At 49.9% G+C, this 16974-nt stretch overlaps 1 protein-coding gene across 1 annotated transcript in view; it reads left to right on the forward strand.

The window, feature by feature from the left end:
- The window catches only part of PDHX (pyruvate dehydrogenase complex component X), a 55940-nt gene that overhangs the window by 23324 nt on the left and 15642 nt on the right, over nucleotides 1–16974 (forward strand). Inside the window, exons 5-7 of the mRNA XM_048484590.1 lie at nucleotides 5503–5674; nucleotides 7851–7998; nucleotides 15899–15957. Of these exons, the coding sequence (XP_048340547.1) occupies nucleotides 5503–5674; nucleotides 7851–7998; nucleotides 15899–15957 (379 nt within the window). The remainder of the gene's footprint in view (nucleotides 1–5502; nucleotides 5675–7850; nucleotides 7999–15898; nucleotides 15958–16974) is intronic.

Raw genomic sequence — 16974 nt, forward strand, 5'->3', positions numbered from 1 at the left:
GGGGTGGGGGGGGGGGGGGGTGGGGGGGGGGGGGGGTGGGGGGGGGGGGGGGTGGGGGGGGGGGGGGGTGGGGGGGGGGGGGGGTGGGGGGGGGGGGGGGTGGGGGGGGGGGGGGGTGGGGGGGGGGGGGGGTGGGGGGGGGGGGGGGTGGGGGGGGGGGGGGGTGGGGGGGGGGGGGGGTGGGGGGGGGGGGGGGTGGGGGGGGGGGGGGGTGGGGGGGGGGGGGGGTGGGGGGGGGGGGGGGTGGGGGGGGGGGGGGGTGGGGGGGGGGGGGGGTGGGGGGGGGGGGGGGTGGGGGGGGGGGGGGGTGGGGGGGGGGGGGGGTGGGGGGGGGGGGGGGTGGGGGGGGGGGGGGGTGGGGGGGGGGGGGGGTGGGGGGGGGGGGGGGTGGGGGGGGGGGGGGGTGGGGGGGGGGGGGGGTGGGGGGGGGGGGGGGTGGGGGGGGGGGGGGGTGGGGGGGGGGGGGGGTGGGGGGGGGGGGGGGTGGGGGGGGGGGGGGGTGGGGGGGGGGGGGGGTGGGGGGGGGGGGGGGTGGGGGGGGGGGGGGGTGGGGGGGGGGGGGGGTGGGGGGGGGGGGGGGTGGGGGGGGGGGGGGGTGGGGGGGGGGGGGGGTGGGGGGGGGGGGGGGTGGGGGGGGGGGGGGGTGGGGGGGGGGGGGGGTGGGGGGGGGGGGGGGTGGGGGGGGGGGGGGGTGGGGGGGGGGGGGGGTGGGGGGGGGGGGGGGTGGGGGGGGGGGGGGGTGGGGGGGGGGGGGGGTGGGGGGGGGGGGGGGTGGGGGGGGGGGGGGGTGGGGGGGGGGGGGGGTGGGGGGGGGGGGGGGTGGGGGGGGGGGGGGGTGGGGGGGGGGGGGGGTGGGGGGGGGGGGGGGTGGGGGGGGGGGGGGGTGGGGGGGGGGGGGGGTGGGGGGGGGGGGGGGTGGGGGGGGGGGGGGGTGGGGGGGGGGGGGGGTGGGGGGGGGGGGGGGTGGGGGGGGGGGGGGGTGGGGGGGGGGGGGGGTGGGGGGGGGGGGGGGTGGGGGGGGGGGGGGGTGGGGGGGGGGGGGGGTGGGGGGGGGGGGGGGTGGGGGGGGGGGGGGGTGGGGGGGGGGGGGGGTGGGGGGGGGGGGGGGTGGGGGGGGGGGGGGGTGGGGGGGGGGGGGGGTGGGGGGGGGGGGGGGTGGGGGGGGGGGGGGGTGGGGGGGGGGGGGGGTGGGGGGGGGGGGGGGTGGGGGGGGGGGGGGGTGGGGGGGGGGGGGGGTGGGGGGGGGGGGGGGTGGGGGGGGGGGGGGGTGGGGGGGGGGGGGGGTGGGGGGGGGGGGGGGTGGGGGGGGGGGGGGGTGGGGGGGGGGGGGGGTGGGGGGGGGGGGGGGTGGGGGGGGGGGGGGGTGGGGGGGGGGGGGGGTGGGGGGGGGGGGGGGTGGGGGGGGGGGGGGGTGGGGGGGGGGGGGGGTGGGGGGGGGGGGGGGTGGGGGGGGGGGGGGGTGGGGGGGGGGGGGGGTGGGGGGGGGGGGGGGTGGGGGGGGGGGGGGGTGGGGGGGGGGGGGGGTGGGGGGGGGGGGGGGTGGGGGGGGGGGGGGGTGGGGGGGGGGGGGGGTGGGGGGGGGGGGGGGTGGGGGGGGGGGGGGGTGGGGGGGGGGGGGGGTGGGGGGGGGGGGGGGTGGGGGGGGGGGGGGGTGGGGGGGGGGGGGGGTGGGGGGGGGGGGGGGTGGGGGGGGGGGGGGGTGGGGGGGGGGGGGGGTGGGGGGGGGGGGGGGTGGGGGGGGGGGGGGGTGGGGGGGGGGGGGGGTGGGGGGGGGGGGGGGTGGGGGGGGGGGGGGGTGGGGGGGGGGGGGGGTGGGGGGGGGGGGGGGTGGGGGGGGGGGGGGGTGGGGGGGGGGGGGGGTGGGGGGGGGGGGGGGTGGGGGGGGGGGGGGGTGGGGGGGGGGGGGGGTGGGGGGGGGGGGGGGTGGGGGGGGGGGGGGGTGGGGGGGGGGGGGGGTGGGGGGGGGGGGGGGTGGGGGGGGGGGGGGGTGGGGGGGGGGGGGGGTGGGGGGGGGGGGGGGTGGGGGGGGGGGGGGGTGGGGGGGGGGGGGGGTGGGGGGGGGGGGGGGTGGGGGGGGGGGGGGGTGGGGGGGGGGGGGGGTGGGGGGGGGGGGGGGTGGGGGGGGGGGGGGGTGGGGGGGGGGGGGGGTGGGGGGGGGGGGGGGTGGGGGGGGGGGGGGGTGGGGGGGGGGGGGGGTGGGGGGGGGGGGGGGTGGGGGGGGGGGGGGGTGGGGGGGGGGGGGGGTGGGGGGGGGGGGGGGTGGGGGGGGGGGGGGGTGGGGGGGGGGGGGGGTGGGGGGGGGGGGGGGTGGGGGGGGGGGGGGGTGGGGGGGGGGGGGGGTGGGGGGGGGGGGGGGTGGGGGGGGGGGGGGGTGGGGGGGGGGGGGGGTGGGGGGGGGGGGGGGTGGGGGGGGGGGGGGGTGGGGGGGGGGGGGGGTGGGGGGGGGGGGGGGTGGGGGGGGGGGGGGGTGGGGGGGGGGGGGGGTGGGGGGGGGGGGGGGTGGGGGGGGGGGGGGGTGGGGGGGGGGGGGGGTGGGGGGGGGGGGGGGTGGGGGGGGGGGGGGGTGGGGGGGGGGGGGGGTGGGGGGGGGGGGGGGTGGGGGGGGGGGGGGGTGGGGGGGGGGGGGGGTGGGGGGGGGGGGGGGTGGGGGGGGGGGGGGGTGGGGGGGGGGGGGGGGGGGGGGGGGGGGGGGGGGGGGGGGGGGGGGGTGGGGGGGGGGGGGGGGGGGGGGGGGGGGGGGTGGGGGGGGGGGGGGGTGGGGGGGGGGTCTGTGGCTGGCATCTTCAGAGGATCTCACAGATCCTCTGAAGATGCCAGTCACAGACGCAGGCGAAACGTCAGGAGAGAATGCTGCTAGAACACGGCCATACAGCCCGGAAACCACACAGCACCCAAGCAGTGATTTAATTAGTAGGTTTCAGATTTGGAAGACCTACCAATTCTGCACTGTGTTTATGGGATGGGTAAGGGTACGTAATAGGAGAGTCTTCTATCCTGCAGAATCTTTTTTTGAAGGTGCCACACATAACGGTGTTTTGCAATAGGCAAAGTAATTGCAATATACAAAGGCTCTTTGCTGCTCCTGTAACAGTGTTCTAATAGTAACAATTCTTCTCATTTCAGCATCTTCGAGAATTTGTAAATGCAACAGGGATTTTCTAAAATAGTTAACTTCTAAACTTTCCAACTTTTTTTTAGGTATTTGCTGTATATAGTACATGTTACCAGTTGGGGAGAATTGTAGTTTGGGGGTGGGAAGGTTGGTACAAACACTTTTATGTCTTCCATTAAATATCAACAATAGTCAACATGGCCCAATCTGTGGATGCTTAAAAGCCTGACACTAGATCCATGAATGAAGGAGTTCTTTTAAAAAAATCTGAAAAATGACTCAGGCTGAAAGTTAAAGAAAGAGCTGAAATTTTTAAAAAAGAATGAGGGGATTTACAATCTCCATAATAATAGAAGCAGCACTTGTAGCTTTAAGAACGTCCTCAGTGGCCATTGCTAGGCAACCACACAGTATTGCCAGCCTTCAAGTTTGCTGTTCTAGCAGTGAAAGGCAGGGAACAGGCAGGGCTGTTTCCAAGGATGTTGAGAGAGGAGACAAAAGGGCCTCATTATTGTCCCTACCCTCCAGAGGAGAGAGAAAGAGGCAGTCTACCTGGCCTTTCTTGTTTTTGAAAGCTGGAAACCTTTCCCCTCCCTACATTTGCTGGGAGCCTCCTCATTTGCCTTGTGTGGGCACCACCTGCCTTACCTCATGTAGGGCTTGATGGGCTAGGCACCTCCTTGTTTGCCTTGCACAGAGTTCAGGTTATTCCTCTCATGTGTTTCATCTCAGACAGGCCAGGCACTGCCTCTCAAGTGGGAGGGAAGGTCATAGGTCCATTAGAAAGCATCTTGGTACCCCTAATGGCCAGTTTGCCCCTGGGAGGAGGAAATGTGGCCAGGTCTGGCTGCAACTATCAGATCCCTTGCTGACACATGACTTGCAAGATTCACCCAGATCCAGCTGCTTGCTACTGTGTGATACAGTGTTAGAGGGTCTGACTGGAACCTGGCAGACCATGATTTGAATCCTTGCTCTGCCTTGGAAGCTCACTTTCACAGAGCTTACCCTACCTCACAGGGTTGTTTTAAGGATAAAACAGAGGACAAGAGAATGATGTAAATCGCTTTGGATTCCCATTGTGGGGAAAGGCAGGATTGATATAAGTAAATTAATAGTAAATGTAGCTGAAGATGGAAGGAGAGACAAAAGAAGGGAAAAGGGAGAGGATAATAGGGGCTAACAATAGGAGGGAAAAGGAAATAGGCCCAGCAGCCAGCACTAGACAAGTGGGCAACAATTTTTCCTGGTAGAAACTGCCTGGAGGAGGGAAGGAGAGCTGAAGATAGGTAGCAGATAAAGTTGGCTGGGTGGGTAGGAGAGAAGGATGCAGGAAGGCGAGAGTGGTTTCCTTTCCTTCAGAGAAAGGAAATAGAAAATTGCAGGGTAGGGGAAAATGACATACCCCACCAAGTTCTTACAGGTTGTTCTTCTGTTGTTCTGTTTATGGTAGAGGTTCAACAATATTTACAGCAATATAGCCATAATGAAACAAAAAGGTGCAGAATTTTTTTTACAAGAATAGTCTGATCAGATAGTACATGTAGTTGTCAGTGATGGTTATAGAGTGTTTCTAATTTGAAACACTTTTCCATCTTGTTGAGTTAATATTTAAAATCTGTTATAGCTATAATTTATCACTTTGGACTGCTGGTTAAAATGAAAGGTGTTAGAACTTTTAAAAATATATATATTAAAGTAAAATAAGATAAAGATTTTTTTAAAAAAGTTGATTCTACTTCTCCAGTTTTGGGAGCATCTGGAAAAAGAACTCTACCTAAAATATGTGATGTTGTTCTTCGTGGAACAAATTTATTTTGTGTTGAGAAATATATATTATATTTGTGGGAAGACTGGTGTTTATATCACCACGCTCTTTTTTAAAGTGTCGACAGTACCTGGGGGACTTTGCTTGAACAGAACAGTCTAATGCAAATGTTTCCTACTTCCTATGATCTTAGTTGATCCACTGAGACCTTCTTATACACACTTGCATCTTGGACCTCTAACTTCAACCTGGAGTTTTTTCCCTTTCACTTTGTGAGTCCAAAATTAGAGCTGCAATCAACTTTTCCATGTGCAGTGATTTTATCTCATCATATTCGCATGAGAAGGGGGTTGCCCAAATTGGCCACTTTTCTTTTTTGGAGGGCAGCAGGGAGAAGATATCGATAAGTGCCATATCAGAGGAAATATTTTAAAAACCTACATTTATTTCTCATGCGTTAGTTTTCATTGTAGTCCCCAGAATTCTGCTTGGTCGTTGAGAATTCATAATAATTTCAATTTTGAGTAGTGAGTTTTTAAAAAAGTATATTCTATGGATTAGAAAGTTTTTCTTAAGATGTTGTTCCCTTTTAACACAATGTAAATGCTCTTTTGAATGACAGGGATGCTCTCAAGCTTCTTGATCAAAGGCAGAAGGGGAAATCCATTGAAGCAAGGCCAGTGGTTTTGTCACTCCCTTCGCAGCCAGCGGGAGTGCCTTTGGCCCCACCATTAGCAAGCTTGCCTTGTCCTACTGCTCCTCCAGTTTCTGTACCAGGACAATTTGCTTCCAAGGTAACAAGTATGATAGTATTAATTTGACTTGTATTTACATGTTTGTAAAACTCACATGAATATGAATTTAAATGCTCCATTAGAAAACTACACAGTTCTCCAGATGTTCATGGACTACAATTGGCCATGATGGCAGGGGCTGATGGGAATTGTAGTCCATGAACATCTGGAGAGCCATAGGTTGCAGACTCCTGGTCTAGATCCTTTTGTAGATCCAGCTGCTGCCAAAGCAATGTTTTTTTTTAAAAAAAATAACACCTTCAGAGCCAATCAGAAGCCTTGCTGGGCAAAAGTCTTACTGAGCCACACCTACTTTCTAAAAACACTTGGGGGGCACCAGAAAAGGTGTTGGTGGGTGCTGTGAAGGCCATGGGCACCACATTGGGGCTCCCTGCTCAGAAGATTGTTTAAAACTCAGTAACTGCTTTTAGAGAAAAGTAAAGTTGGAATAAGTTTTTAACAAGTAGATTGAGAGATTTGCCTTGCCCACAATTTCTCTGATGAGAATCTCCCCTTTAAGCTACTTTTTTCTTACAAGGATATCTAGATCTTGATGAACGGCAAGCAAGAGATTTCTTAGTTACCCATTTCCCTACTGCCACTTCTTTGCTAGAAATTACTGAACTCCATAACTGCTTTTCATCAGAAGTTAGGGTATACATCCATCCATTCACTCTCAAGTCAATGATTGGGGATATATTCAGTCAGGAGAATATAATTGGAGGAGCCTCTGTCAGATGAAGCCTACCAGACAATCAAGACTTTTGGATCTCGTAAGAAAAGCTTAATGCCTAAGGAACTGCATTATACCGCTGAGTGTTCCAGCCCATTGCTCATGTAACTTTTTTGGATTCTTTTTTCCTGAGCTGTACTTCAACAGCTTGCAGCCTATCGTACTTTTGAAGCAGTTGGTTTAAGTGTCAGTGTACAAACTGTACATTTTCTTTACCATCTTCACATGAAGACTTGACACAAAGCAATTTGAGACAAAACAAGTCAGGCCTTTAATAAATTTTGCAAATAGTAGAAGCCTCATAACTCATTGAGACTTGGAGAAGACCTACATGTGAATAGAATGAAGAGTTCCAAGTTTAGACATAAAATGCCAAAGATGTAGTAGAAAAAGAATCCATTCAGCAGATAAAAATGAACATTTTATTTCAGAGGATACTGTATATACTCGTGTATAAGCTGACTTTTTCATAACATTTTTAATGCTGAAAATGCACCCCTCGGCTTATATTCGGGTCGGCTTATATACAGCATTTATATGCAACTGTATGTGCCCTAGTCTGTGCTGATAACCTCACACCAGCTATAGCTGCAGCTCTGTTTGGACATACAGACAATGAGGAATCCAGTTTTGAAGGATTTTAACTCTTGTGTTTTAGCTTGGTTGCTGATTGAGCTAAGGTTTTTGTATTTTTTAAGTTCTTGTTGAGACCATATTGTTTTTGTTGACCCTCTTTTCTACTTACAGAGCTAGTTTACTGTTTTCTTTGAAATATTCAGAAATATTTTAACTACTGATGCCTCAATTAATGTAATTTTATTGGTATCTATTTTTATTTTTGAAATTTACCAGTAGCTGCAGCATTTCCCACCCTAGGCTTATACTCGAGTCACTAAGTTTTCACAGTTTTTTGTGGTAAAATTAGGTGCTTTGGCTTATATTCGGGTCGGCTTATACTCGAGTATATACGGTTACTATTTTGGTTTGCAGTAGGAAAGCTAGGTTTGAGTCCTGTAGTTAACAAAAGGAGCTTTGACTCTTAAAAGCATATACCCTGATAATCTTGTTGGCTTCTTAGGAGCTACTGGACGCAAATGTAGCTGTTGTGTATATCTCCCATGGAATAGTGTTTGTTACAGTTTTAAAAAATGATCCTATAAGTTTTATTTACTAACCTCGGATGTATCAGTTATTTGTACTAGTAATGCAGAGTAAAGAGAAAGTGTGTATGAAGTTCAAACAGAAGACTATACATTTAAAAATGAGAAGGTAGGTGAGATCAGTACCTCTTTCCTCACCAATGACATTCTCAAGTGTATGCACTGAGCTTTATTTTCATTAACGTTTCAAAATAAATGTTTATGCTTCTCTAGTTAGTTATGCTTCTCTAGTTTATGCTTCTCTAGTTAGTTATTCCGTATGTGAAATGTTACTTTGTTTCAGGGTGCGTTCACTGAAGTCCCTGCTAGCAACGTTAGAAGAGTTATTGCTAAGAGACTAACAGAATCTAAGACTACTATACCTCATGCATATGCTGCTGCTGACTGTGACCTTGGTGCTGTTTTGAAGCTTAGGCAAGAGCTCGCAAAAGGTGACTCTATTACTGTTTTGAATTGCTGGTCTTAATACAGTATACTGCATAAACTGGTAATCATAGTCTGTTGTCTGTGTATTCCATAGTGATAGATGTCAATATGTCTCATTCTCAAAGTGAACAGATCTGTGAATATTCAAATCTGGAGACCGGAGACATAAGCAGAGAGGACAGATCTTTCTCCAAAAAAACCCTTATTTGCAGAACAATCTGAGCTATACTAATGTGGTTTTAAAAAAAATAGAAGTAGGGCCCGACAGTTTAAGAAATACATTTCCTCTTTGGCCATTGCTAGTCAACCACAACCATTTTGCCAGTTGAATCCTTGGTTTCTGTCAAGTAAAGGCCAATTTCAAGGCTTGTTTTGCCATTTGAAAGAAGATTAGCTAGGGTCAGGCTCATGAGCAGCCATTGGCAGACCTGCTGTTCAACAGCAGCTGTCACATGAAAGCCAGTGTTGTATAGTGATTAGAGTTTCAGACTAGAAGCCCAGGTTGGAATTTCCACTTTGCCATGGGAGCCAACTCCGTGTCCTTTGGGCATTCACATACTCTCAGCCTAACCTGCCTTACAGGGTTGTTGGGAGGATAAAAGAGAACATAGAATCATAGAGTTGGATGAGACCACAAGAGTCATTAAGTCCAACCCCCTGCCATGCAGGAACAGACCAATGCAAAATAGAGAAGTACTATTACATCCCTCGATCTAGACACTGTACTCCTATTGATACAGCCCAGAATCGCATTGACTTTCTTGGCCGCCATATCACACTGCTGTCTCATGTTCAGATTGTGGTTTACTCAGACTCCCAGATCCCTTTTGCATGCAGTGTTGTCAAGCCAAGTGTCACTCATCCTATATCTGTGCTTTTCATTTTTTCTGCCTAAGTGTAGTATCTTCCATTTGTTGAAGTTCATTTTGTTAGCTTTGGCCCATCTCTCTAACCTGACCAGGTCATTTTGTATCCTGACTCTGTCCTCTAAGGTATTAGATACCCCTCCTATTTTGGTGTCATCTGCAAATTTGATTAGCATGCCCTCTATTTCATCATGCAAGTCATTGATTTAAAAAATTGACTAGCACTGGGGCCAGGACAGAATCGTGTGGCACCCCACTAATTACTTCTCTTCAGGATGAAGATGAACCATTGATGAGCACTCTTTGAGTTCTTTCAGCCAACAAATTACAAATCAATCTAATAGTAGCATTGTCCAGTCCATATTTTTCTAGCTTACTTGCAAGAATGTCATGGGGCACCTTATCAAAGGCTTTACTAAAATCTAGGTATACTACATCAACAGCATTCCTTTTATCTACCAAGCGTGTTACTCTGTCAAAAAAAAAAAGAGACGAGATTAATCTGGCATGATTTGGTTTTGGGAACCCATGTTGACTTTAGTGATCACACTGTTCCCTTCTCAGTGCTGGCTGTCTAATCATCTGCTCCAAATCTGGCTGTCTAATCATCTGCTCCAAAATCTTTCCTGGTATTGATGTCAGGCTGACTGGACGGTAATTGTTTGGGTCCTCTTTTTCCCCTTTTTTGAAGATGGTAATAATATTAGCTCTCCTCCAGTCCACTGGGATGTCTCCTGTTCTCCAGGAGTTCTCAAAGATTATAGCAAATGGTTCTGAGATTACTTCTGCCAGTTCTGGGATGTAGCTCATCATAGCCTGGAGATTTGAATTCATTTAAGGTAGCCTGGAACACGATGAACTAGGAGAGGAGTGTCAATGGCAGATCTGGATTATCTTTTACATAATATTTGAAATGGCCATGTCATGCAGCCAGTGGCTCAGTAGTACTATATACAAATACAAAACAGGAAAAATAGAATGTAAACATGTTCATTGTTACCAAATGTGAAATTGCTACATTTTAGGTTGCAGAAAGCTGAAGTAGTATGAAGTTATTTTTCAAGTGGAGGTCCCGAGTGGCATTGCCTTACTTCAAAAAGTCTGAGATCATGATTATTTTGACAATCAAATATGTATGCTCAAATAGCTTTCTTACAGTACAGTCTATTATGGCCTTCTGAGGCCATTGACTTAACTGGTTTAGACTAATTTCAGGTGGGCTGAAATTGGTCCATGGTAGAAGATCAAGATTTGAGCCCAGTAGCACCATAAAGACCAATAAGATTTCTAGGATATAAGCTTTTTTGCAAGTCAAAATTCTATTGGATATCATTTAAACTATTTTATAAAAGGAAAGTTGGTTTTCCCCACCTAGAATCTAGCAATTTTCTTGCCAGTTTAATGGGAGTTTATATGTATGTGAGATGTATGAGTCTCTTACAGTAAAACTGTAAGACTGGGCCCACTTATCTTTCATCCAGCCCCTGGATAATGAACATACCTGTTTGTGCGTATTCTACCATGATAGCATGCATGTTCTGTGATGGGAAAAACTGGGGACCATATGCAAAAATGAAAGACTGAGCGGTTGATTTGTGTTGTTTTATGGTGTGGGTCCAGTGTAGTTCTCAGTAAGTCAGGCTAATTTAACAGTGTCACATTGGAATGGAGCACCTCTTTACAAAGTTGGGGGCAAAGAACTAGATGCCTGTGACATAGGTGGGCACCTGGAATTCAGGCCAAGAGCTAGTGGATGACCTGGAAAGATTGCTGGTGGTACTGGGAATGATGTTGATGCATCAATGTCTCATTGAGGATTCTCTTGTTAATAGAGCTGCCTTCTCTGTCCCCACATGCTTCTTAAAATGCTTGCAACAAAAGTGGGTAATATTCCGCCTAAAGAAAAAATCAAAATGCTCTGTTGAATGTTTTCTATATGACAATTGTCATGAATTTAAATTAGCATTTTTCAGATTGAGGAATTAGAATTTTGCTAGATATTCGTCTTCTGGACCTTGAATGTAGTTGGGTAATTTGCTTCTCTTTCTTTTCTGTGTCTGTGTGTGACTACTCTTGCAATCCACTAATTGTGCTGATCTCTATCAAATTGATTTGGATGACCACAGGGATCATCCAGATGTTATGTTAGAGGCAAGCGATTTTGATTTAATGGAATCTTTGTCTTTGCTGAAGAGCTAAGCTGCTTTGATATTGCCATATTCCCAACAACAAAAAGAATCAATACAGTCCACCATCAGCTTCCTCACAAGAGTGGATTTGTTTGCTTAAATGCCTTTTGAATGAAGGATTCCAAGGTTATCTTTTCATCAGCAACCTTGACCAGTGCAAAGGCCAAAGTCTGCCATTAGAATTCTAAACAGGTACAGCTTATTCATATGATGATCAGGCCTTTTCAGTGTGAGCCAGCCCTGTTGGGCTTTGTGTTTGTTTTTGAACTTCTCTTCACCAGTCATCTAGACTTGCTGTACAAATCAAAAACTGAAAATGGGAAGCAGGGAGAGAGGGAGAAATTAATCAGCTTTCAGATCCCCAGCAAGTAATTTCTCGGGTTTTTTAATGTCTTATATAAGAACAGTGTTTGAAAGCGCTGCATTAAAATGATTTTCCTTCCCACTAATGTGCTATTGTACTTTACTAAGACAGCTTCTATAAGGTCATAGACTGAAATTCCTAAAAAGGTGAAAGTTGTTATGCAGTTCTTCAGTGTTTCTCTACTGTTCTTTTTCTTATTCCTAAAAGGTATGGGAGATGGATGGTCATTTGCTCAAGTGGACTGTGGGGGTAATAAAGCTATGGCATTTGGGGTGTGGATTAGAACTGGCTTTGCAAAAGCCAGTATTTCAATGTTAATTCCAATAAAGACTTCTGATTGAGAAATCCAGAGCCTGTCATTAAATGAATCATAGGCCTGACATGGAACAGCTACAGGTATTTCCTGATGACTCATTGGCCTTTGATCCTTTCCAGTCTGGCTTCCATCCTGGCCATGGCATGGAGACCATGCTGGTCACCATCACAGATGAGATCCAACTACAGCTGTACCAAGGCAGCTTATCTCTGCTTGTGTTATTAGATCTCACTGCAGCTTTTGATGTGGTCGATCATGATCTTTTGACCCACTGCCTCACTGATGCTGGGATTCGAACGATGGCCTTGAAATGGCTTACCTTCTTTCTCCAGGACCTGGGACAGCAGGTGATGGCCGGGTGGGGGGAATGATGTCCCACTGACAGCCACTAATTTGCGAAGTGCTGCAGGGGGCTATCCTTTTCCCTATGTTATTTAACATTTATATGTGGCTCCTGGCACATCTAGTTCTGAGCTTTGGACTGGGTTGTCACCAATATGTGGATGACACCCAGTTTTTTCTGTTGATGGAGGGTCAGAAGATTGCTGCCCCTACTGCTCTAGCTTAGTGTCTGTAGGCTGTGGCTGAATGGTGAAACAGAGCAGACTGAAAGTAAATCCATCTAAGAAGGAGATCCTGTGGCTGGGCCAAGGAGGACTGGTGAAAGGCTTCCAACTGCCTTGCTTAGACAGAGGAGTGGCTTTAACAGCTGCCCCTTCCATCAAGAACCTTTGAGACTTCCTTATCTATGGAGGCCCAAGTTGCGCAGATGGCGAAAGTCTTTTTTCCCTATCTTCACCAGACCAGACCAGCAGCAGAAGGCCATTGCTTTCACATCCTTCATGTGAGCTTCCAAAGGCACCTGGTGGGCCACTGCGAGTAGCAGAGTGCTGGACTAGATGGACTCTGGTCTGATCCAGCAGCCCTATTTTTATGTTCTTAGTTGGCCCCCTATCTGTTCCAATCATATTTGGCTACAGTGGTCCATGTGATGGTTACCTTTAGGCTGGATTACTGTAACTCACTCTATGCAGGTCTGCCTTTGAGACTGACCTGGAAACTGAGACTGGTTCAGAATACAGCAGCGAGACTCCTCACCAGTCATACTACACCAGTTGCACTGGCTGCCAGTTGACTTCCAAATCATGTTCAAAGTGTTAGTTTTAACCTTTAAAATCTTGAGCGGTCTGGGACCCTCAGAGAAGCTCCAGAGGTTCCTGGATGTTGCAAACGTATTGGATCCCTTCCAATCCAGTTTCTACACTGGCCATGGGACCGAGACGGTGCTGGTCGCAGTTGTGGACGAACTCCGGCTCCATCTGGACAGAGGCATTCGGTGCTGCTGGTGTTCTTAGATCTCACCGCAGCATTGATATCAGAGTTCGGGGGGTCAGCCCTGTGCTGGCTGTGTAGCATTATAAATTTGCTCAAAAGCTATGGGTGATGAGGCTTTATTATTGCTCAAGTGTAAACTGCCTTAGTCTGTTGCTTGGGCAGAACTATCACACCTTTCTTCTGTTGTTTGTTTAAAAAAAAGATGGTATCTTCATTCCTTCTTGAAACATGCTGGCAAATTAACTTTCTTTAACAACCACTTTAACAGTGCAATCTTTTGATTCTATCGTCACCCATACCCACTGACCCTTTGTCCACGACTGGAGAAGGGCACACAGTCCTAGGCCTACTTCACTTATTTCCCAGGGTGGAATGGAGGTCAGAAGGAGGCAGAGGTGTATCTAGGCAAACTGGAGCCTGGGAACAAAACCTGTGTTTGCCACCCTATGGGCGGCCACCCTTTAGCCTGCTGTTGACTCTAACTCATATTGGGTAGTTTAAAAAGCAGAGCATTATTCAGACATTTTAGGTCAGAAAAGAAGACCTTGATCTTGTGGAATTTCAATGTAATGATCTCAAAATAAGCACAGTTGTTGGAATATGACCCCAAACCTATATAAGGGGAGTTCTATTGACAACTTATAGGTTCTCCATATTTAATCAGAACCCAGCTCCTCCAGATACAGCCAGGTATCCATCAGAAGACATCCATGTGTGATGTAGCATGGAGGATGGCTTAGTAAACAGGGAAATCTGTTGTTCTGATACTTTAGAATGAACACAATCATTTACCTGCTGCTTTGGGGAAGGAGAGTTCTTTGGGGGTATTCGCTATTATATGTGCTGGAAAAAAACAGACCTCTCAAAGTCACTGCATCCATTAAGGCTAAGTTGTTAATTAAGGGATTTTTTAAAAAGCTTTTGCTTAGAAGTTTTAGACTTTCCAGTCATGCAGTAAAATTCCTACCTGCTCTTTGTTATTGTTAACCCAGTTTCAGGATTTGCAGATGACTCCACCTCAGTAATCTGAACAGCATATGGCCTCAAAGAGCTCTTGCACAGAGGCACGTTTCCTGTTTATAGCTGAACTGATATACTAGATAATTGTTCTGAGTCTCTCAGTTCATGCATCCTAGCACATTGAAAGAAACAATTAAATTAGTCTTTTGGGTTTATTTTCAAACCTTAATTAGATCTTTATATGACAGTATACCAGTACTTAACACAATCAAATTGCTGTTAATGCACCAAAAACTTTGGTATGTGATAAAATTATGAATACTCTGATGTGCTAGTATTGTTATATTGAACATATATTTGCAGATCTTTGCAGCACTTTGTAAACCATTTTTTCCATCAGTTTCTTGTAAATTATGTTTATTTTATTTTTCTTCAACTCTGCTTTGCAACATCAATTGTGTTTCAGCAGGCAGGTGTGTGAAATTATTTATGTGCGGTAGTTTGTGTGGAACTCTTTTCATCTAGAAAACTGTTCCATATGGAAAAATCATACTTTATAGATTATTTAACAGTTTGTAGTATTACAAAATGCCCTGCAGGTCTTAATAAATTATTAAAGCAACTCTGAAGCCTTCAACATAGTATTTTTAAAAGGAAGTGGATTTTGTATTGTCAAAGTAGATTTTAATATATTCACTGTAAATGAAATATTGGCAATAACATTTTTCTCCTTTTGAATGATTGGCATTTCCCCCCATTTTACGCCTCCGAGGTATTCAATGTATTTATCTTGAATAATGATAAAGTTATATAGTAAACCAGCCTCTCACTGAAATGGGGACCTTGCCTGCTTGCTGTTATGATCCAGTACATCAGCAAGTAAGGCCTTTTGGATCTTTCTGATCCTCTTTGGGTCAGAAACATGGTTGAATAGCTCCACCTATGTGTACTCCATATTCATTTGTACTTCAAAGTGGAGTGTAAATGAGTATATTTAAGGCGCTTAGATGCAGTTCAAGGCTCAGAAGTAAGAAGCATGGCTAATATCAGGATGAGGGTGAGGAGTCCAACGTGCAAAGGCCAGAGGCAATAATGCAACCTAAAGCACACTGGATAGAATTCCAAAAACACAGACTACTTTAAGGAAGGGAAGCTGATCTGGGCTCAGTCTGGGTCAGGTATTCACTTTCTCTGATCAGTTGTCCAGACTGCGAAGGTAGCCAGCAAGTGTATTGTTTATGGGATCTGAGGCTTTGTAATTGGTTCCTTGTGCCATGTGGTATAGCTGATCTTAGCCCACCATATACTGTGGTTTTATGCAGCTGCAGGAGCTAGCACAGTGGTGTAGGTTGTAAGAGCTGGGCGTTGGTTGGTGGCAGTCTTGGTTTTATGTCCTACCCTTGTGTCTTAAAGTGTAAGGAAGCTAATAGTTCTCACAGCGAGATGGAATTTTACCTGTCATTGGGACAGAGTGGAGTGATGCCAACACATCAGAGTGGGTCTCAGCTACTGCTAAGGATGGATTCAGCTTAAATACATGAAAAAGCTTGTTTAATCTGAGCTCTCAGAGAGCTCTCTGCTACAGACGCGAAGAAGGAAATTTCTTGTAATATCCATCTCCACCCCTTCCCAGTGCCTAGAGTAGATAGCATTGAGAGTACCTAATAATGTTTTTGTGTATGCTACTATAAAAGTATTTGTACTATAAAGATAAATAATTTAATTTCCTAATGTTTTCATAGGATAATTCTATAAGAGCTCATGCTTCTGTTTTACTAATTGTTTTTTTAAAATACTATGTTAGTAACAGAACTATCTTGTTTCAGATAATAAAAATTGCAATATTTTAACTTCTCTCTCTCCCCCACCACCCAGATAACATTAAAGTGTCAGTAAATGACTTCGTCATCAAAGCGACAGCAGCTACCCTCAAAGTAAGTAGTTAACTGCTAATAACACATTAAAAGTAGACTATACTTTTTCATGGCATGTAATGGTGTGATGAGTTAAAGTGAGGGTTGGTGTGGTGGATAGTGGAATGTGGAGGCTTGAGGTGGAGGGAGGGTTTGAAGGTGTGGCTTGGGGTGGGGAGAGGGTTGAAAGGTGAGGCTTAGGATGAGAGAGGGTAAAAAGATGAGACTTAGGGTGGGGGGGGACTTAGGAGGGTTTTGGCAAGCTGGTGGAGAAGCATGTGCCAAGGCACAGCTGCTCCACTGGCCGGGATGGGCTGTTGGGGGTGGGTGGTGCTACAAGGGTTTTGGCAGGTTAGCGGAACAGTGTGTGCCAAGGTGCCACTGGTTTTCCAACTGTGATGGGCTGTTGGTGGAGGGGGTTGGTAGGGTTTTAGTGGGCTGACAGAGCATCACGCATCAAGGCACCACTTCTCTGCTGGCCGGAATGGGTTATGGGAGGTGGGGTTTTTTTGGTGGGCCAGCAGAGCAGCATGCGCCAAAGTGCTGCTGCTCCACCAGCTGGGATGGGGGGGGGGGGGCTGGTTTCCAAGGTTTTGGCAGGCTGGCAAAGTAGCATGCACCAAAGTGCCACTGCTCTGCCAGTTGGGATGCTCTGTGAGGGTGAGGCAAGGAAGGTTTTTGTGGTCTGGTGGAGTAGTGTGCACCAAGACTCTGCTTCCCAGGCAGCCAGGCCGTTGGGGGTTGTGGAAGAGTGTGGGGAACCAGGAGGGTGTTGGGGGTCCAGCAGAGCCAGGCTTGCTCCTGGGTTCGGGGAAGGCAGGCGGGGAAGTGGGTGGAATGTCGCCTACCAACGGGTATGCAGGACCTGTGAGTCCTGTTAGCCAATCGGTGGAGGGTTTGTCATCGTGACATTCCATGTCTTAAAAAATTATAGATTAGTGGCAAGAACTTATCTGGTGAACCAGATGTGTTTCCACACTCCTACATTTCTGCTGGGTGACCGCAGGCTAGTTTACAAAGGAAAAAGAATCTGTCTGG

The sequence above is a fragment of the Sphaerodactylus townsendi genome, linkage group LG02 (assembly GCF_021028975.2).
Source record: "Sphaerodactylus townsendi isolate TG3544 linkage group LG02, MPM_Stown_v2.3, whole genome shotgun sequence".
Lineage (NCBI taxonomy): Eukaryota > Metazoa > Chordata > Lepidosauria > Squamata > Sphaerodactylidae > Sphaerodactylus > Sphaerodactylus townsendi.